Genomic DNA, 21,808 nt, shown 5'->3' with positions numbered 1-21,808 from the left:
TATGCTGCAACAAGGTTAGCTACACCTCATCTGCAAGAAGAAAAAAGCCTCAAGCTAGCACCTTGCCAAGTCTCAACTCCAGTGAAAAGGCGTTGCGCCTCAAGAAGATCAGAATAGATGCTCACTCGCAAGGCAACCACAGAGACTCCCAGTTTCAATTCTCATGGAATAAACCCATTTCCCTTTGCATTGAAGGGAGCCAGGAGTGGTCACACAGTCAGCCATCCTGCCTCAGCAAAGGACCTGCCCTAGCTCTCTTGTATCCCACATCTATTCTGCAACAAAGCACTCAACTACAACATTGAAAGGGACTATGTTAGAAAATGACATCAGGATTTACACAGAAAGAACTGAGGTTAAAGAAGAGTTTCACCAATAGCTGGGCCAGCAGCACCGTAAGTTACAGGGTGAGAAACCACAATGCTGACAGCAACTCTGACCAAAGAGGCACCTGCTCTGAGCCTAGCAGCAGTGCTGAAGCTCCTGCAAAAGCTAGATGAGGAACACCTGAACTCGCTCTGAGCAAGACATCACATGCCTTCTTTATCAGTTGTTTCTTCTACCTCTTAAGAAACTACTTTGTTAGAAGCCCTTTACAAAGCTGGTGGCCATTATCTAATGCTCTGAAGATCAAAAGGAGACTTCCAGCAGGAATCTCTCCAAACTGTAGTGCTTTTGATCGGATCCAGCAGCAGCTCTGACACACACTGGGAATTCGGATCCCCAAACCAGGTCCTGTCCTGGCACCCAGGACCAACAGCGAGACTAAGGTAGGCTGTGGAGCATGGAGCTTGTGCTTCTAACACCCCACAGCAGAACCACATTAACTCGGGTTGCCTGGGGTCTCTTGTAGAAATACTTTTAACTACCCCCAAGGACAGCAATCCCATCATCTCTCTGCATTTCCGTTCCAGTTGCATACCACCTTCATCAATTTTTTCCTAATACCCAGGTCAAGTTTGCCCTGTTGTGACTTGTGTCCACTGCTTCTTGCCCTCAGCAGCAGCCTCAGGCAGCACTGCAGCAAATGCCCAGGACCTGAACCTGGGCAGCCGCATCCTCCTGGTTCTCTGGATGGTTCAAGGCCTCAAGCACGCTGGGACGCATGCCCTGTGGCACACGGCCACCATGACCAAGCAGACACTAGCGATCTAACACTGTTGTAGGTGGAGTTTCTGAGCCCTCTTCCATGCAAACCACCAGCACTTCTGTTCACCAGTCCCGCTCACTGAAGTAGGAATGAAAAGCACCAGATTTTTCCAGAGAACTCACATTTCTGGTCCACACCGTCCTAGACATACCAACATTAAGTACAAACCCCAAAGAACTAGCCAGTAGTTATCTTTGTTTTTTGCCAGAAACTTGAGCAGCTAAAAAAAAAAATTTGTTGTTTACTGGCAAGATCAAAAAGTTATGTCAAGATGAAAGCATCTCGCAGTATGCTTAATAAAAAAAAAGCGTTGGTGGGATTCATTTAACCAACAATTAGACAGCTTTATTTAAGCTACACATCTAAGCTTCCTCTACAGTGACAGAGAGGCATGCGTACGTACTGCCATGTTCAGATGGATGAGTTTCTTATTTTCCTTCGCCCCAATTACAGAAGGAGCCTCAACAGCTAGCCCATGCTGACAGTTCAGCTTTTAACGAGCTAGTTATGCTAGAGGAATCCCATTTCAGAAAAGGAAGGGAAGAGGATAAGATGCAGACTGCAGCAAGCCTTGGAAGGTGTGAAATTAAGATTGCTACCTAAGTAACTGGAAACATCTAGACGCTGCTTCCAACATTTTCAACTTCTTTTAATTATCAAAATTCAGACATTTACTATAGACCTACAATAGTAAAATAGTTTAAGAAGTGCAATTAAGTTAGTTACCTACAGGGAAGTCAGCTGCCAGTGAGATTTGGTGGTGAGAAAGAACAGGTAACATGCCTATGGTTAGAAGGGCAGGAGAGATGACACTTAGCACATGAATACATCAGACATCAATAGGTTAATTCATATGTCCAGATGCCTGAAGTTAATAACTGAACATCTGAAGCAAAATGTAAAATCACCTTTACTCTAGGAGACTAAAATGCTGGTGAGACCAAGTTAAGACATAACCATCTCAGAGGGCAGAATAACTTTTTACTCGGGACCAGGCACATACTGTTCAGTGAATGTTGCCATGAAACAGACACAAAAGTTTGATCTCATAAGCCACAGACGAGACAACTTGACAAGACCAGCTTTAATGAACCTTCTGATCGTCTCATAAATCAAAGAACAGGCAAGTAAGCGGTACCATACCCTGACCTAAAATGGGTAAACACCTGAAGTTATCACAGTACTACCCGCCTTTGTAACCATGTCTTTTAAGAGTTCTGAAGCTCAGATCTTGGGCCAAGACAGCCTCCCACCGAGGATGATGTTGATCACAGCCCTGTTGGACTGCAGTACTAAAGGAACTCCCAGTACATAAAGCAGCACAACACACCAGACCCACGTCATTGGGAAGAGACTGTTTCCAGCACTCCTCCCAGTCCAACAACTGCTTCAGAGTATCTGGTACCTGTAGAGCTAATCATTAGTCCAAATATGAAAGAACATCAGTTTGAAAAGCACCCTTGAGGAAAAAGCTGTACAGGTATGGATGTCAGTGTAGGTATTCCATACTTATTGGAATCAAGCAAGCAGGCCTCTCTCAAGGAGCATTAAGTCAGATTTTGGAAATGCGAGACACAAATAGGTATTTCTCTAGGTTAGCAGTATAAAACAGTCACAATCCCAGTGGGAAAGAAAGCCTTGAGATGTTTTAGCTACAGAAAAGAACAAAAACATGCAGAGACTTCTAGTTAAACCCACACAAGACTTCTGGTTAAACCCACGCAGAAAAGAAAAACCCACACAGTTAAGTTGTACTGAAACACTAAACATTCAAGACAACTTGCAGCAGCAGCTCTGGTCTCTTTCCTGTCTCCTCAGGACCAGACAGGGAATTCCCACAGCACCGGGAATTTGACAAGCTCATTTTTCACAAAGCATTTCTGAAGTACCTTACCCCCTCGCAAGGGTTACACAAAACCAACACCAGCTGAAACCCTTCTCCACGTGTCATCAGAAGGTCACATAGCAAAACAGGCACCGGCTGCCGCTGCCAGGGGAATCCGTGCAACCTGTTCTCATCCAATGTCTTTCCTGGGCATTTCTCAACCCCAGGCAGGATGAAGTTTCCTGTCAGGAGCAGCCCGTTCCCAGACGCCATCCCGTTCCCAGACGCCATCCTTCCCGAGATTCTCCAGCTCTTCCTCCGCTGTGCCGCTAACAAGCAAGAACATGCTGCCTTTCCACAGCTCCAGAAAGGAGGAGCACAAGAGCAAGCTGTTGCCACCCGAACGGTGGAAGCAGCCCACACCCTGCTCCCGAGGGCTGCCAGGAGCAGGTACAGCAAGCACGGCCTGCCAAGACAAACCCCCCCCCACACAGAGCACCGCTGGACTAAAGGCAGCAACATCTGCTTAGCACAACCTAAAAAAGAAACACCCTTCAAGTTAGGATACTCTCAACCGATTCTCTAATTAAATATCAATATTAACTTTAAGGGTAGATCAGATTAAGCATTTTCTCAGGATAAAGAGAGGGGAGTAACAGATTTTCTTTCGAAAGAGGTAAATCAAGAAGTCAAGAGGATATCACTTCTCTGCACCCCCAGTTGTGCTTATCACTCAACAAGGCACTAAAAAATAGCTCTCAGTTTCTTAAAATGAAGGCTGTATCCCTGCTTAGCAGTTCCTGGGCAAGTTTTCTACCAACATCAACGGGCATTTCATTTGGTCTTGTAAAATTCAAGAGCAGACCACGGATTATACGGACAGCCTGTCACAAGAAGCTACAGGCCTGCGCTCCAAATCTGAAACACACTTTACCCTAGAAAATGTTAGCGACTTCGTCCACTCTTTATCTTCGCCACTTATTGTTGAAGTGACAGTTCCGTCTCCTCCTGGACACAGCGCTGGCTTAATTGGAGCAGCCAACCTCCTCTGCACACTCCTTCCCATTCGTCTCCACATCTTCTGATCATACTTAGCACATTTAGGTAACAGCTGCCTATTAGTTTCAGTTGAACATAAATAGCATGTCAGTGCAAGGACAAACAGAAAAAGGAGCAGCAGGGTTACGTGTCCTGTGCTGCCACCACACAGGTATGTGCCTGAGTAAGGAGTTCAGCAGTGTTCTCACCCTTCACCAACTGTTTTTGCCCTGAGGCAGTGACAGCAGCAGCACAGGGAGAGGAGCAAGCCCAGTTTAGGGTTTGCTTCATACTAGGGGCAGGGAGAAGGGAACACTAGGCACTGGCGCTGCTGCCAAGCCCTTTGTATCGTGGAACTGCAACCCTAAAAGTGAATTTTCAGTACAAGTGTCACCTATTCCAGTGCTTCCATGTCCCCAGATGCCCTATGCACTCTGCCAGTACAGATTTATATGGTAACATAAGAAGCCAGATCAGGAAACTGATCCAGCTCAGCTGAAAAAATTGCTATGTTAAAAAAAAAAAAAAAGTTTCCAGCCAGCTCAGCTCCTCAGCTCTTTACCATACAGCCATCCACATGCTTCTCATCACCACTGCGAGGCATGCACAAGCAAAACTGCTGCTCATTATCCACGGCCCTAGATGAACAAAAAACAAAACACCCTCAATCATACCATATCACACCATAAGTCCAATTCACTCTGTAACCCCTCTCCTGGGTGTCCCAAGCAGAGGTGAGGAGAACCACTCTCTCCAGGCCAAAAAATAGTTGTTCAACCTCCAGCAACCAAGAGCTGAGGGGATTCACAAGCTCGAGATGGCATCCAGAGCATCATGTCCAACAGTCACCAATGGATCCACTTCAATTTTCTACTTTCATTCTGAACTGATTTATATTTTGCCCTCCAAAACTTCCCATGACAGAAAGTTCTACAGCTCAATTACCTATATGTAGAAATGATTTTTGCATCTCTTGCTGCCTGATGATTTCTAGACTCCATGTCATGGAAATGACTGAATAGGAGTTGGGGTGGGGTTTTTGTTGGAGGGATGGTTTGTTGGTTTAGGTTTTGGGTTTTTTTTTTTTTTTCTAATTCACCTGCTCCATGCCAGGAGTCAGATACAGACTGAACCCACAGCCTGGGCACAATACAAACAAAACTCAAAGTTGTTTGCTGCTCCAACAAGCCGACAAGCTATAGGTATGAGACAAAAAAGGAATATTAAGGAAAAAGCAAGCCAGTACTTTCAACTGCTGTAGTAACACTCTTTTTTTGGACCCCAGAAACTACTTGTTTTTCAAACTTCATTGCAACTACCATACAGCCAAAAGAATTTTCACAGTTCAAAACATAATTTCTGCCTAGTTTGTTTTCCCACAGTCGATCAAGTTTTTCCCCATTCTCTGTCTGGGACTCCTTCCTTTCCAATATTAATATATCACAATCATGGGCAAACAAATCCTCGTAAGATGTATGAAGAAACTTGTTATATTTACTATTTTTGATATCTGAGGACTTATTTTTTAAAAATTTCACTGCTTAAATGTATCAATATGCAATGATTCCAAAGCAAGTGCTTAGCAACTCAAAACCACTTCTAATAAAGGCCAAAGAAATAAAAAAAAACCCAAACCTGAGAAAAAAAGGATTTCCTCAGAGAGTAGTTTTCATATACCTTTGCATTTAAAACAATACAGTTTTGCACACTCATACTGCTTTCTCTCCCTCTCCTTGTATTTGTAGAGTTGCAGACAGCATGAGTGAAGACCAGAAATACAGAACACAAATGTATCTTCAGTGTGGGTTAAGATCCATGAAAGCTTTACCTACATCAGTAGCATTTAGAGGGAATCTCACAATAATTATATACACTTTGTTCTCTTGAGCACATTACTAGAGGTAGTCAGACTTCATGGGAAAACATTTTTTGTGACTCATCTTAATTTGCATTTTACTTAGTCAAACAATAGCAATTACATGCTTGAGTTCAGGTTTGACATTCAAATTTTTAGATGGACATCCCTGCAAGAACAGCCCTCCCTACCTGCTTATGCCCAGGCACCAAAGGCCAGCGCTTTACCTGCTGACCCTGAACACCTTCACAAAGCGTGCCCCCAGAGCTCTGACAGATCATTTTTCAACCATTCACTTCAAGCTGTCATTAACTTGACATATTGAATGCCAATAAAAAAATTACTAAAGAAAATTAAGATCTCAAGTATACACTGACTGGAAGCTACTTACACTAACACTTTTAATATTAAAAATAAAGAAAATCTGCTGGTAACATGAATGGCAGAAGAGAAAGTACTAAAATTAGCAGTGTTTGGAGAGAGGGCAGATGAGGCAGCAGTCCGTTTAAGAGAAGCCTCCAGTACTCAGTGCTTAGGAGCACCAGGGAGCAACACCACTGCCCAGAGGAACAGCTACCACTGACAGGCCTGACCTAACTGTAGAGTATCTGTAGAGCACAACTGAAAAGTCACCACAATTTCTCCAAAAAAATGATACCATAAACATGATTTTTGCACCAGAGAATTACTGAAGAGTTATTAAAATTAAAAATGGTTTGTGATAGACTAAGTCTTCTATAATTTATTCCCTTTCTGCCTGAAAACAGCAGCATAGCATTTGAGGACAAGGCCCCTGCTCTCTGTAGGGAGGTTACGATGACTTAGGGATTCTTGCAGAAGAGCCATCTGGATTATTTATAGTACCTCTAGACAGGGTAATGAAATCATTCACACATGCACCTCATCACATCCAAAAGCTTAACTGCTGTTTTAGCAGGAAATATTAGATCGAAGCGCTTCCAAGTCAAATGTTAAAGAGAGTATACCGAATTACACGTATAGCAAATTATATCCAAACTGCCATGACGGATCATGCTTCATCAGTCCTTAATATGTGTAAAGATGAAAGTAAGTGAATGTAAGTTACTAACGTTAAGTAGAAATGCATTATTATTGTATCTTCACTTACATATGCAGACAAACCTTTGGTTTTAAAACACTTCCCCCTGCTCGTCTTTTATATACACAGGCTAGTTTCAATATTCTTTGAGACCCATCCTTTCCTATAAAGACTGAACCAGTCCCTGCTTACAGCCAACAGTACTACTGTACATTTTACATGCTTGACTATCTCACGTTCTTGGTGGAGCTCAGTGTAAACACAAAAGCATGAATCAGAGTTAACAAGTTACGAAGTATTATTTTTTTCAATATAAGGAGAGATTTGGCTAATAAGCCAGTCACCTTCAATGTCATCAACTGTGTACACAAGTGCTTTGGAAATAGTATTTCCTTGTTGCTACAGGTCAAAGACTCCATTCTGAGGTTTTTCCTGAAACTCTCCTCTTCCGGCTGCAAAACCAGCCCAAGTTGTGCAGCTGCTGCAGGGGAATTTATCACCAGCAGGTACCACCAGGCAAAGCACCTTTCCAGGCTCTGTGTTACGTTCCTGGATTGCCATTGCTGCCATCACTGCTGCAGCAGAGGAAAACCTGAGAAAGTCTAAAAACCGTAGTTACCAGTGGTAAGTTGAGATAACTCAGTCGCTTTGTTGTAATAATGCAGAGAACAACTAAGCGGACAGGTGTTTTAACCCAGTTCAAGATTTTTCCTTCACGGATAGGCTGCTTTTTAAAGGCGCTAATATACAGTTTCCCTTTCCACTGACACTGGTTGCACAGGACACCTTCCCAGCAGGTTTCCTCATTAACCATTTACTTACAGAAGAACTAAGGAAACAATACGTTTAAGCCATCTTTGTGCAGGTAAGCACCTGGAATTCAGCACCACACAGCAAACCCCTTCATACCCCAAAAATCTGCTAAATCCCACCGTGAAGATGCAAGCCTGATACACCAACCAGTCATCAAGCGGTGTTCACAGCCACCGTACCTAGGCATTTAGTTCAGAACTTAGGAAATAAAACTTGTTTGTCTTCCAGTGTGGATGCACTACAAACAACTTCTCCAGAAACAAATACCTACTGGTCTAAATTGGTTTGACTGTTCAGAAATGCTTCCAAGCTCTGCACGTGCACACTTGCTACTAAACCTGATGATACTCTGCTTGAATGCTCAAAAACTGCAGTTAGACCAAGAACTAATACTAATTACTAAACATCGCTGATCACTAAAAGCACAAGTTCTCTGGAGCAAGAGCCACCATATATCCGCTGACTTCTTAACTAAGACAGTGACTATTTTTAACTTTGAGAATTGAAATAAACCTTCCCAGCAAACTCAGAAAGCAACAAACGCCATGTAATACAGGCAAGAATTTGCCAAGCAGCACAGAATTACACTATGGCCACAGCAGCAAAATAAATACAGCCTTCAATACTCAAGGTACGCGATGTTAAGAGACAAGATAAAGTGACTGTCAGACACCCATCCCCCTCAAAACAATTAAGCAAAACCCTGAGCTCAGGCCCAAAGAGCTTTTCGGCAACAACTGTGTCTTGACACTTAGTTGTCCCCCAAATATATTTTCTTTCACTTCCAAGTACCTGAGGCTTGCTTAAGAGCGTCTTTTTATGCCTTGTAGTCGTAGCTGCAATTTTGGGGGTGACGTTTCAACACCGATGAGGAAGTACATGGGCGTGTACTTACACCCAGCACTACAATTTACACTGATACTGTATGTTCTCCCACCCTTGGCGAACAGCTGTACAGCCAATCATTTAAGGGATTTATATCAAGCACAAAAAGCCACCCCCCCAAAAGATTTTCTTTTTTCCAGATGCACGGTAGGTGTCTGCACACGTTACACCAGTGGGTACTGCAAGAAAGAGTGGAGGCATGAATTCTCTTAAATTGCCAGAGTCAGTCACCAGGAAGATTAGAAGCTGCTAACCTGAACTCTTAATCTGCAAAACAAGACAGCATTCAGGAGAAGAAAAGCAAAACTCTCTGATAAACCTAGGGAGAAAGGATGTTAGGTACAAGGCCTACCTTACAGCACAGATTAAATGGAGAGAGGAAAAGCCTAGGAAAACACACAGGTCTCCTTCGCGATGTCAAAGAAACTACCTTAGTCAGGAGCTGCACACCAATGAAGGGCTAAAGTCAGCTTTGCCAGAAGCCCGGTGGCTCACTCCCAGAGGAGGGAAGGACAGCTTTGTTGGGTGAGAAAACAGACCCCACCCACAAGTGTAATCATTTCTGCTAAGCCACATCAATAGTGGTGAAGATACCGTGCAGGGATGGCAACCCCACCACCCTCCTGCGTGCAGGGGGCTAGAGATTAACCGCTGACGGAAGGAGCCAGGTGGGCTCTCGCTGTTAGCTGGCCGAGGGTGCGGGGGACAAGCTGCCAACGCAACCCCCAAGGGAGGGAAGGAGAGGGTCGCTCAGGGTCACCGACGGTGGAGAAAACTGCTGCGCTCAACTGCGGACAGAAACCAAACCATTCCTCCCTGCAGCAGAGGCGAAGCCGGTGCCGGGTGTGACCAGGGCGGCCGGCTCTCCGAGGATTTCGTGTCGACAGCGAGAGCAAGGAGGCGAAAGGGTGTGGACAGGGGGTCCCTGGGGACCCTCGGGGACACTCAGACGCGGGGGGCTGACGCAAGAGAGGAAAACATGACCAAAAGCTGCGAGGCAAAGCGGAGAGCGGGGGTGCAGCCCCCCGGGGGGCAGGGGAAAGCTGCAGGACCCCACCAAAGCGGGAAAGGGATGGTGGTGGGGGGGTGTGTGTGTCTGCTGGAGGGGACCCGGCCAAGGGTGAGCCCGGGGGCAGGGACCCCCCGGGACGGACGGACACACGGACCCGGGGGAGGCACTGACCGATGGTGGAGATGAAGGTGGTGTTGAAGGCATCGTCGGAGAAGCGGAAGAGCACGCAGGTCTTGCCGACCCCCGAGTCCCCGATGAGGAGCAGCTTGAAGAGCAGGTCGTAGGTTTTCTTCGCCATGGGGAGGCGCGGCGGCCGCCACCGCCACCACCACCGCCACCACCGCCCGCTCCGGCCCCCTGCTCGCCCCCCTTCACCGGGCGCCCCCGCCTCGGGCCCGCCCGCCCACCCCGGCCGGCAGCACCGGCCGCGCCGCTCGCGAGGGCGGCGGCGAAGGAGGAGGAGGAGGAGGACGGAGGAGGAGGAGGGGGCCCACAAAATGGCTTCCTGCCGCGGGGCGGCCCCGGCGCCTCAGCGCGCTCCTCCCCGCGCCGCCACGGGCCCGCTGCTCCTCACGGGGAGGCGGCGGCGCCCGGCCTCATAACCCCGCGGCTCGGTTCGGTTCAGCTCGGCCCGGCTCCCCCCGGACGGCGGCGGCGGCTGCTTCCTCACAGGCGCTGCCGCGGCTGCGCGCGCCGCTCGGTAACCGCGCAGGCCTCCAGGCGGGGGCGCGCACGCCCTGACGTCAGCACGCAGCGCCCCCCTGGCGGCAACGGGGATGCGAGGGGCGGGGCAGGGAGGAGGGGAGGGGAGGGGAGGCAGGCGCGCGCGCGCCCGCGGCCCGCCGCAGAACCCCGGCGTGGTGACGCCACCCGCCCTCGCGGCCGCGCGCCGGGGCGGGGCGGGGCCTGAGGGGGGGGCGGGGGCGGCGGAGGCTCCGCCTTACCACCCTTTGCTTGCGCCCGCCGGCGCAAATCCCGCCTCCCCGCCTCGCTCGCCGGCCTCCTACTGGGTACGCCCGCCTGCCCGTCTCGCCTCCTCCCGCCCCTCGCGGGTGGCGTCACGGGGTGGGGAAGCAAGGCGCCAGCACCACCTTCGGCGGCGGGGCGGAGGCCGCCCCCTGGCGGCTGGGCGGGGTGAGGGGGCGCCGGCCCCTCACGGGGACCGCGGCCCCTCACGGAGACCCCGGCCCCTCACGGGGACCCCGGCCCCGCCGCGGTGCCCGCCCCCCCGGCCCCCTCAGGGACCCTCCACTGCAACCGGGACCCGCCAGCCCCGGCCGAGCCTCCCCGGGCCTGCTGCTGCGGCTGTAGGCGGTGGTACGCAGGGCCTAGGCCCTGGACAACCCCCCCCCGCCCTTCCCCGGGGAAGGCGGTGTGAGGGGGGCCGGTGAGGACAGCCCCACAGCGGCTGTCCGCCTGCCGAGAGCCGGTCTGAGCCCTGCCCGGGGACCGGGGGTGTACCGGGGCCTTGAGCACAACGGCCCAGCAGCTGCCGGAGCCGGGGCCTTGGGCGGAGAGGCCAGAAATGGGGAGCAAAAACCCGACGGACAAACCGAGGGGCTGGAAGGGGGGGACTGGGGGGGGCTCGGCCGAGGCGGGGAGCCCGGGGACCTCCTGCGCAGGCTGTGGCGTTTGCAGTGGAGCCCGGCGGCTGCACGGTGGGCAAAAGTAAAGGTCATTCCCGGTGGCTACGTGGGTGCTCGGGGGGTTCGGTCGCAGCTCCCGCTCTTAGGGGACGGGAGAGCGAACCCTCCCGTAAGAGCCGAGCTGCAGAGCCGCCGCTGAAGCCATTTGAAATGCCCCATCGCGGGGGGCTGCTAGAGACCCCGTCGCTTCAACGTGGCGAAGAGCAGCCCTTTCCGAACGAGCGTTCGAACCCAAGCTGTCCCGCGGTGCCATCCAGCACACCGCCAACTGCAATTCACTTACGTAATTAAGTATCCTGCCATCAGTAATTTCCCACTGTTTGCAGGAGGAGTTACCTCAAAGGGCTTAATAGGAGTCGCATCCCTCCCACCCGGCCCCTCACAAGGTCTGGCTTAGCACCTCTCTGAAGACACAACACTCAGGTTTCTTTTCCTTTGTAATTTGATTTCTCAGCCTTCACTGCTCCCGGTTGCAGGCACGCTTCCCCCGTGGCGAGTGGGGTACAAGCCTCTGTCTCAAGAAACCTTGAACTCTCACAGCAGGTTCTCTCCAGGAGCTGACGCAGCAGAGAGGGCAGGAGTTTGCGGCTTCACAAAGAGGTTTTATTTTTAGCGCTTCACTAGATCAGTTTAAGGGCACCGTACAAAACGCTTCCTGTCGACGACTGAGCAGATAAGGAGAAAAATGCCAGTATTCATGGAGAGCTCCGCAGCAAAGGCACTGCCACAGATACTGACTAGGGACCCTCGGGCAGGCAGCTTCCCGTCACTTCCCAAAGGTTTATCAGCACAAGCGCATTGCTAGATGTTTGCACCAATGTTTACAATAACCTTTTGTCCTAGAGAGTTTGTTAATGGACTTCAAAGGAGTTTATCTTTCAGGATCCTAGAGAGGAAGCAATATGAAGCCTTGCATATCCCACTGCAAACAAGACAAAGCATTTTCTGTCTGGCATCTAAGGCTGACCCTGATGTTAAATGTTACCCCCCAAGGGAACCCCTGCCGCAGGAGACACCCCACCCAGGACAAGGACACCCTTGCTCTTGGTTGCCCGCTGAGTCCCGGTCAGGAGACCATCACTGCAGGGCCGGTAGATTTGGGAATGTCCAGTGAGAGGTGGAAGGGTTCTCTCAGCATTTCCCCACCACATCCTCCCAAGGATCGCCTTTCGTGACATCAAGAGGGCACTGATCTGATGTGAGGAGGGGTAATTCCCAAATTAGGAGGAATGGGGTGGAAGAGGAGAGCCAGCAGGACCCGGCAGCCTCTTCCCGGCTGTCAGAGCCTGCTTGCCAGGAACAGCTGAGCAGCGGGGGTTGCAACACCGCGCCACAGATGCGTGCCCTCCAGATCTCACCGTGGGGAGGGGAACAGTGAATCACGAGTGAGTTGTGCAACAGTATTTAAGTTTGGGGAGGTTTGCTCAGGGAGAGCGGTGACAAGCTAGGCTTGCCGGTTACTCAGATCCTCTCACAAAGCAGGGCCCAGCCCTTGGTGTGCGCAGGGGTGGAAGAGATGTTTGTCATCCAGGAGGCATCAGCAGCCCTACGGCCGCAGGGAACAAGCAGCTTTGTTTTCTCCAACTCCTCCCCCAGCCAAGGCAGGGACGGGGGCTCCGCTGCTTGGCCACAAGCACGGGTCGGGCCAGCTGAGGAGGTTCTGGTCCCACCATTTTTGGGTCTTCACCTTGAGGGATGAGCTCCCGTGGAGCCTTCCAGCACAGATCCTCCCAGCCCTTGGTCACCTCCAGCTCCCACCACTTCAGGAACGGCTGGAACCCAAAACTTGTGTAGGGACGAGAGCCCCGGCGGAGCTGGCGGTAACAGCCCCAGGTGCTCCAGACGTTGTCTGAGGAGGAACAGAAAAGGGGTTGAAGTTGCTTCCCCTGCTGCCGTACGACACTGTCCTCTCAGCAGCGGTGACCACAGTGTGTGTGTGGTCCGCACTGCGAGGACCCTGGGCCAGACCAGGAGCTCTGAACTCCAGCCACCCCTCAGGCTGTAGGCACACGTGGCGCCCAGCTGCCTTTTTGATTTCGCTGCTGTTGTCATCGAGGCAGGGGAACTCAAAATAAATAAATAACAAACTATACCTGGGAGCTGGGTGAATTTTTTGAGACACCCCTGGAGAACCCACTGTAAGAAATAAGCTTCGTCAGAAAGATGAATTCCTTGCGGGGGGGGAAGTAAAAGCGATGCAAGGAGGGTCCCCCGCACTGCTTTTCTCATTTGCAGATACTTGCGTGTGTGGTGTTGGGTCTCACCAGGCTTCCCAGCCACCCTCCTGCCTCCAGCTGATCCGCACAGCCGGACAGAGCAACTTCCAAAAAGGCCACAGGCTGGTGTTTGGAGCAGCTCCTACCACTGCTGCCGGCAGGGTTGGACTTCCACCAGCTTGGATCATACGTCCCTGCCTCTTACCCTGCCTGTCTCCCAGGCAGGGCTGTAGCGGGCAGCCAGAGAATAAGAGGAACGAGAAAGGCAGCTCCAGGTCCCTGAAACGGGGACCCTCTCCACCATTTTCTGTTCCAGCTGGCACCACCCCGTTGAGAGCAGAAGGACTTGGTCAGCACGTCCAGGCAGCAGGGAGGATGCAAAGGTCACACAGAGCCCAGCGCCTTTGGCAGAGGGCTCGCTGTGCCGGGCACGTCTCATTTCTGCACAGTCACCTCGGCTCAGCTTCTGGCAAAGCGCTGCCAGCACGGGCGGCTCAGCGGGGCTCTGCCCAGCAGCGGGCAGCACGCTTGGACGTGTCCGAGGAGCTTTCTGCCCTCGCCGCTGCCCGGTCCGGCTCTGCGCAATACGACGGGGCAGACCACTGCTCCTTCCCCAGCTTTAATGCTTAAGGACCTCAGCCTTCCCATGCCTCTGCCCCCCACCCCAGGACAGCCGCCCCGCTCCAAGAGGTTCAGCCCTTCTGTCTGCTGCCAAAAGTTTCTGCCCTCCGATCATAGCATCGCTTGCTTACGCTGGGTCATGATCCCACGCTGCCGGCGAGCGGGGGAAGAAGCTCCGCATTGTTGTCGTCAGTGCTTTGCAGAGCCAGTCACTGCCTTGTTTTCTAAGGTTTTTCACCAGGGAGCAGAGCAGCGATTAGAACAAGGGACTGAGAAGCGGCTATTGCCGGCTCGCCGCCACCGCTGAATGATGCTTTGACCTCCGGCAAGCAGCAGGACCGCTTCCCCCCCCCCGGTGCTGGGGGACTCACCGTGTACCTGGCGCAGAGGCAGTGCCGCCTCCAATTCCTTATTCTTTGTGGAGCAGCCTGAGGTCACCGAATGAAGAGCTCCCTAGAAGCACGTGAATGACAAATAAGTAGTTACCTACAAAGGAAGGTGAAGCGTTAGTCCCTGGATCCGTGTAGAAAAGGGCCTGCCCCACACGCAGTGGGGATTTATTCTGCTTACGGGAGGATTTGGAGGGATCTCGGGGGGAGCGTGGGCACGCCCCAGTGCGTTTGTTGAGCGCTGTACAACCAGGGCTCTGCCTCTTTCAATTACATCTTGCCAGCAGATTATTAAATCCTTTAATCTCTGAGCAGTGATGCTGATCTAGTTGCCTTACAGACATTGCTCACACCACATCTGTTGAAAACCCAGATCCAAGATAAAAGCCTGCATCTTCCCACGTGGTTGCCAGCCATCCCTTTTCCCCCCTCTCTCAGCTCCCATGGGATGATGGCAGAGATGGGAAGAGGGATGGTGGGGCACAACCCGGGGCTGTGGGACCTTGGCAAACGGCCATGGAGTTCCCCCAGGTGATGCAGGGGTCGAGGCAGAGCCGGGACGCGGCTCAGGGGCCGCAGACAAGGGGCATAGGACACATGTAGGCTCCCAGCCTGCAGCCCCCAAAGCCGGGCAGGGCTGCAGCTCCTTCCAGCCCCCCATTAACGTGGCCAGTGATCGGCAAAGTGCCACAAGATACCGCTAAGCCATCCAGCCCCGCATCCCAACGGGATTCATCCTCTGGGACCGGGTCAGAGGGTCTTCTCCTCGAGGACGGCGGCCCCAAGGGCCTGCAGGAGAGGCAGCACTTTGCAGTAGCTTTTATTGCTCGTCTCCTGTTCGTCAGGAGATGCAGCTCAGCACTCACCCGGCTGTTTTAAGTGTCTGGGGGTCATCTGGAAAATGGGCAGTTTCCTTTAATGACACGCCTGTGGATGGGAAGATGTTGGAGCTCTGCGCCCCGAGCTGGCTCCCGTACCACTGCTGCCATCTAATTATAGAGGAGTCAGCTGCCGGCAAACTGATCCATCCTAAATCCAGGCTTAGTATGAGCTGCCCTTGCCCCTCCAACTCCCCCCCCCTTTTTGATATGGGGTGAATCTTGCACCGGAGCGATCCCCTTGCTGCCTTCCTGGGTGGCTGTGGGAGCTCCCCTTTCCCTGCTCTCCCATGCCATACACGGGCAGTCTCTGCCTTTCTACAAACGCTCAAGTCGCGATCCGAAAAAGCCAGAAAAAACCTCCCGATTTCAGCCCAAGGAGTGGCTGGAGCCCGAGGCCATGGCTGGTCAGCACCACAGATGCTCATGGCAGCCACCTGCGTGGGGTGGCCTTTGCTCTCGGAGAGGCTACGATGGGTGGCCAGAGCAGCTCCAGGTCCTGAGGAGAAGACACCGGGCAAACATCAGCTGGTTCAAGCAATGGGCAGCTCTTGGGCAAACGGCTGAACTCCCTCCATCTCCGGCTGCTTGGCTATGGGATAGGGCTCAGCTGGGGATGCTGGGAGGCAGCTCGCCCTGGGATTTGGGGCGGGTGGCTCATTGGGCACCCTCCACGCTCCCCGGCAGCACCGGGAAGAGAGGAGCAGCCAGAAACTTGCTTCACAAGGTCCCCCGCCAGTGAGCCAGCACATTGAAACAGGGACAGCATGAGGGAAGCCAGGAGCACATGGCTGACAAGGGGTGCCACAAGCAGATGGGGATACGGCCGAACCGAACTGCAAAACTGCTGTGGAGGAGGGAAATGGGGAAATAAATCTGGTGGGTCTCTGGGAATGCTGGTGAGCTGGTTATGGGGGAAAGCAGCCAAATGCCTGCCGGACCCCCAGGGTCCCTTTCCCCCTGTAGAAGCCAAAAGAAAGCTGAGAGCAAGAAGGGTGATTGGTGGGGAGCAAGCGAGAGGGTCCAGTCTCTCAACTGCTGCCTGTGCTGGGGACAGCATCACACAGGGATGTATCCTTTCCCCATCAGGGAGGACAGGCTTTTCTCCAGGGCTGGTCCAGCCAACACCAATACCAGTTAGTCAAACCTCAAAGAAAAGCTTAAGTAATGTCAACCCACTGCTGCCGGCACAGACACCATATCCCTGCTCCCAGCTCGTGTCCCTGGCACCCATTCCCCTTGTGCACAGCCCCGGCAGAGAGCCCGGGATGGCCCAACCGCCCCAGGGACTGCGGTGCTGAAGGAGATGGGACGGGGACCGCAGGGTCCCACGGGTGGGAGGGCATCACCACCAGCGCCGGCACCGGGCGTCCTTTTCCTCCCACATCTGCCCGGCTCCGGCTGATGCTGCTGCCTGGGCCAGGCAGCCAGGGAAACCCGAGAGGCTGGGGCAGATCATGGGAAGGGCATCGCGAGGTCTCCTGCCGCCCTGCTGCCAGCACCCGGCTCAGGCAGGACCCTGCTGCCCGCCCATCCTTGCTGCCCCACTGTCATTGTGCCATGGATGTCGAGCTGGAGAGCTCTCCATCACTGCCGCCCTCATCGGCACAGCCTCCGGCCTCACTACGAGCGACGCTGGCATGATTTGGCCTGGGCTGCTGCCGGAAACCTGCCCGGCTTGGCAGGGCATCCCTCCCGCTCCTCGTTAATTCCTTAATGACTCCGACCCGTGGCTTTGCCAAGTCTGGGCAGCCCCAGACCCACCCAGCCCCTGGGGACGCCTCACCCTGGGGGGCTGCCCCAGAACAGAGGGTGCTGGGTGTCCCAGCGGCTGGGGGGGGATACGGGGCCACAGCCCCCCCGGCTCCCCCTGGCCACCCACGAGAGCTGGGAATTGGCTTGTTTGATGTTTTCCAGCATTTTTTCCAGTGTGGAGTGTCTCCCCGGAGCGGAGCTTGGCTGTGTTTCCATGGGAGCGTGCAGGGCTCGGGGAAGCTGTAGCCCCTTCCCATCCCATTTCATCCCATCCTATGCCAACTACTGGCACGGCCCCTCGGCATGGCCAGGGTGAGGGCAACAGCCACCCGTGCCAGGGTTGCCGCTGCCGGCCGCATGGGCAGCCCCCGCCTCGCCCCACGGCAGCACCGGGGACCTGGCACGGGCAGAGCTGGGGGAACCCGGGAAGCAGCGAGGTGGGAAGAAACCCAAGGGGAAACTGCCCCCAGGGCCCCCCTGCTCAGCACCCTGGGGGCCGGGGACCAGCGGCGGCCAGGACGGGGAGAGTAAGGGATGGCCAGGGGTGGCACGGTGTCCCAGGGATGGCCATGATATCCCAGGGATGGCTGCAGTGTCCTGGGAGTGACTGTGGTGTCCCAGGAATGGCAGTGGTGTCCCAGGGGTGGCCGTGGTACCCAAAGCCAGCCAGATCTCCAAGGGCTGGATACGGCCTCTCAGGGGTGTCCGCGTTGTCCCGACAGCAGCCACGGTGCCCGAGGGATGGCTGTGATGTCCCAGGGTGGCCATGGGACATGGAGACAAGGGACAGGAAGAGGAATGGGAAAGCTGAGGCTGCGGGAACCAGGACCCCCCCCCCCCCGCCAGCCCTGCTGCAGCGGCGGCAGCATTTTGGGGCTGACATAGGCTCACAGCCAGGCCTCGAATGGCATCCCACCCCACCGTGTCCCCTGTCCCGGCCAGCCCAGTGTCACCCCTGGGATGCTCGGCCCCACCTCAGCTTTGGCACTGATGCCGGTGCGGTACCCGCAGCAAATGAGGGAGGGGGCAGCATCCCTGGGGGACCATAGAGACCCTCAAACCCTGGGGTCTGGGTGGGAGCGGGGCAGTGCCCCCCTGACCCTACACAGGGACCCACTGGGGGGGCCAGCAGTGCCGTGAGTCACCCTGCACCCCACCCTGTGACTCAGGGACCGGCAATCCACCCCCATGGGTGCTCGGCCACCCACGCACCCTGTCCTGTGCTGCCGGCCACACTGGGATGCCACCGGCCACGCCACCGGCCAGGGCTGCCTGAGGGTACCCCAACCCCTAGCCCCTCCTCGCACATGGATGGGATAAAGGCGGTGATGGGGGGCCCATGGTGTGGCACTATATCCCCCCATGGAGCAAAGGCTGGGGGGCAGCGGGGGGGTCATAGCTCTGCCCCGGCTGCTTTGGGGGCTGCTGTGGGGTGGGTGGCCCCGTGCCCCATAGTGCCCCTGCCCGCGCACCCCGAGGCCGGCCCAGGAGGGGCACAATGAGGGTCCGCTGTCCCCCCCCCCAAGCCCCACGGACAGCCCTGGGCTGCCCTGAAGGTCAGCCCTGAGGCCAGGCCAGAGGCCACCGGCCACCAGCAGCATGCTGGGGTCCAGTGCTGACACCTGCGGGCGAGGGACCGTCCCTACATGGCACCCTGCCCTGCGTGGCACCGTGTCCCTCCGTGTCATTCTGCCCCTGCACGTCACCACATCCCTGTGTCACTGTGTCCCTACAGGTCACCCCTCCTGACGTGTCACCCTGTCCCTCTGTCACTTTGCCCTTATCTCATGCCCTGTCTAAATACCCCCCCCCCCCCTTCCTACGTGTCACCCCTACCCGTCACCGCAGCCCGATCCTGTGGGCGATTTGGGGCAGGGGCACTGGGGCTGGGGGCTGCCGGGGGGAGCAGGGCTACGGTGCCCTTGAACCCATCCGCCCTGGGAACGCCGGGCCAGTGCCACAGGCAGAGCTGGGCAGCACCAGTGTCCCTGCCCGGTGGCACGGGGATTTGGGAGGGACCTGGGACATGGGGGCTGCAGCAGGGACGGAACGATCGGGCCTGTGCCGGCTCCGTGGGAGCCAGGGGCACCGCTGCCCCGAGTGCCCGTGGGGAGAAGTGGCATCACTGCCTGCTGGGACCCCCCCGGACACACACGTGGGGTACGGTGCTGCCCGGCCCCACTCTGCAGCCTGGTGTGGGGTAAACCCCAGTCCTGCGGTGCCCTGTCCTCGTCCTCCAGCACTGGGATTGGGGCAGCCCAGGCTCCAGCAGTGACCCCCTCCGTAGCCCCCACCGCCCCCATCATCCCCTCCTTCCATTCTCTACCCCCTCCATCTCCCCATCGCCTCCTCCATCCCCTCTCCATAGTCCCCCCATCCCCTCCATTGCCCCTCCATCCCTCCTCCACCCCCCTCCATCCCTCCTCCATCCCCCTCTATTGCTCCCTCCATTCCCCTCCACCCTCCCCATCATCTCCATCCCGCCTCCACCACGGCCTCCATCCCCCCCTGCATTGTCCCTCCCATCCCCCTTCCACCCCCCCTCCATCCCTCCCTCCAACGCTGCTGCATCCCCCCTTCCACCCCCTCCTCCATCATACCCTCCACTGAAGCTTCCATCCCCCTCCATCCCCCCTCCATCCCACTCCACCCTCCCCATCATTTTCACCCCCCCGTATGCCCCCTCCATCCCACTCCACCCTCCCCATCATTTTCACCCCCCCCATGCCCCCTCCATTGTCCCCCCCATCCTGCTTCCATCTCCCCTCAGCCCCTGCTGCATCCCCCTTCCACCCCCCCTCCATCATGCCCTCCATTGTAGCCTCCATCCCCCTCCATCACTGGGGCTGTGCCTTTGGCGAGGGGACCGTCCCCCCCCGCGAAAGCTTCTGGAGACAGAGGACTTGGATTGCACCAGGCAGTCCTGCGTATGGCAGCAAATACCCTAATTAATTAATTATGGGATAATCTCTGGTTCCGGGGAACGGGCGGCTGCCGAGACTCGATTAACCACAAGAATGTTTAATCTCCCACCGAAGCCCCGGGCTGCCTCTCCCGTAAGGTGCCAGGGATTATTCCCTCTGGGCCGCAAGCGAGCCCATGCAGGGACGTGCCAGCCGTGCCGGGGCTGGCAGCGGGACGGGACTGGGCACCGGCACCGGGCACCGGCACCGGGAGGCCGGGGTTTGCTGCGGTGAGGGGCACGCACAACCTGGGGGAGCCCAGCGACCCCGAAACACCGCAGAGGCGGCTGGCGAGGGTGACGAGGGTGACACTGCCCTGGCCCCGCAGGAGATGGGTGGGGGGGAGATATCCCTGTTCCGGCTGCCGGGCCTGAGGAAAGAGCTTTGTCCCTGCTGGACTGCTGGGGCTGGGCACCTCCCTGTGCCCTCTCATGCCTCTCCTATCATCCATCCTGCACCCTGTGTCCCAATCCTGCATCCCTTATCCCATATCATGTACCCTGCGCCCTGCATCCCAATCCTGCATCCTTCCTCACACACCCTGCATCCCGCATCCCAATCCTGAACCCATATCCCACATCCTGTACGCTCCATTGCACATCCCAGTCCTGCATCCTGCATCCAACATCGTGTACCCTGCATCCCACACAATTGCTCTGCATCCCACTGACAAATCCTGCGTCCTGCATCCTACAACCCACATCCCAATCCTGAACCCATATCCCACTTCCTGTACCCTCCGTCAGGCATCCTGTATCATCTCACATCCTGCACCCTGCATTCTGTATTCCAATCCTGCATCCTGCATCCCACATCCCAATTCTGCCTTCTGTATCCTGCATCCCAGTCCTGCATCCCACATCCTGCACCCTGCATCCCAGACCTGCATCCCAATTCTGCCTTCTGTATCCTGCATCCTGCATCCCAGTCCTGCTCCCTGCATTCAACATCCCAATTCTGCATCCCAATTCTGCATCCCACATCCTGCACCCTGCATCCCAATTCTGCCTTCTGTATCCTGCCTTCTGTATCCTGCCTTCTGTATCCTGCATCCTGCATCCCAGTCCTGCACCCTGCATCCAACATCCCAATCCTGCATCCCAATCCTGCATTCTGTGTCCCAATCTTGCATCCTGCATCCTTCATCCCAGCCCTGCATCCCAATCCTGTATCCCAGTCCTGCACCCTGCATCCTGCATCCCAGCCCTGCATCCTGCATCCCAGCCCTGCATCCCAATCCTGCATCCCACACCCTGCACCCTGCACCCTGCATCCCACATGGCAGCCCTGCATCCCACATCCCGCATCCTGCATCCCACATCCCAATCTTGCATCCCAGTCCTGCACCCTGCATCCTGCATCCCAATCCCGCACCCCACCCCCTGCATCCTTCATCCCACATCCCAGCCCTGCATCCTGCGTCCCAGCCCTGCCCCCTGCATCCCAATCCTCCATCCCACCCCCTGCATCCTGCACCCTCCATCCCGCATCCCACCCCCTGCATCCCGCATCCCAGCCCCGCACCCCGCACCCTGCATCCCACCCCCTGCATCCTTCATCCCGCACCCCGCATCCCAGCCCCGCATCCCGCTCCCCCCGCCCCTCCGGCGCCGCACAAAGACAGGACTACAGCTCCCGGCGTGCCCGGCCGGGGGGGGGGGGGACACGACGACGACGACGACGGGGGGACGCGGGCGCGGAG

The 21,808-nt window shown here is 55.1% G+C and overlaps 1 protein-coding gene across 1 annotated transcript in view; it reads right to left on the bottom strand.

Annotated features, from left to right (window-relative positions):
- Positions 1–10,342, bottom strand: part of RAB10 (RAB10, member RAS oncogene family) — a 47,091-nt gene extending 36,749 nt beyond the window's left edge. Inside the window, exon 1 of the mRNA XM_052809365.1 lies at positions 9,810–10,342. Coding sequence (XP_052665325.1) covers positions 9,810–9,936 — 127 coding nt within the window. The 5' untranslated portion in view covers positions 9,937–10,342. The remainder of the gene's footprint in view (positions 1–9,809) is intronic.
- Between the last annotated feature and the right edge of the window lie 11,466 nt (positions 10,343–21,808).

The sequence above is a fragment of the Harpia harpyja genome, chromosome 15 (assembly GCF_026419915.1).
Source record: "Harpia harpyja isolate bHarHar1 chromosome 15, bHarHar1 primary haplotype, whole genome shotgun sequence".
Taxonomy (NCBI): Eukaryota; Metazoa; Chordata; class Aves; order Accipitriformes; family Accipitridae; genus Harpia; species Harpia harpyja.
Note: the sequence above shows the minus strand (reverse complement) of the source record. Positions and strands in the feature narration are given on the sequence as shown.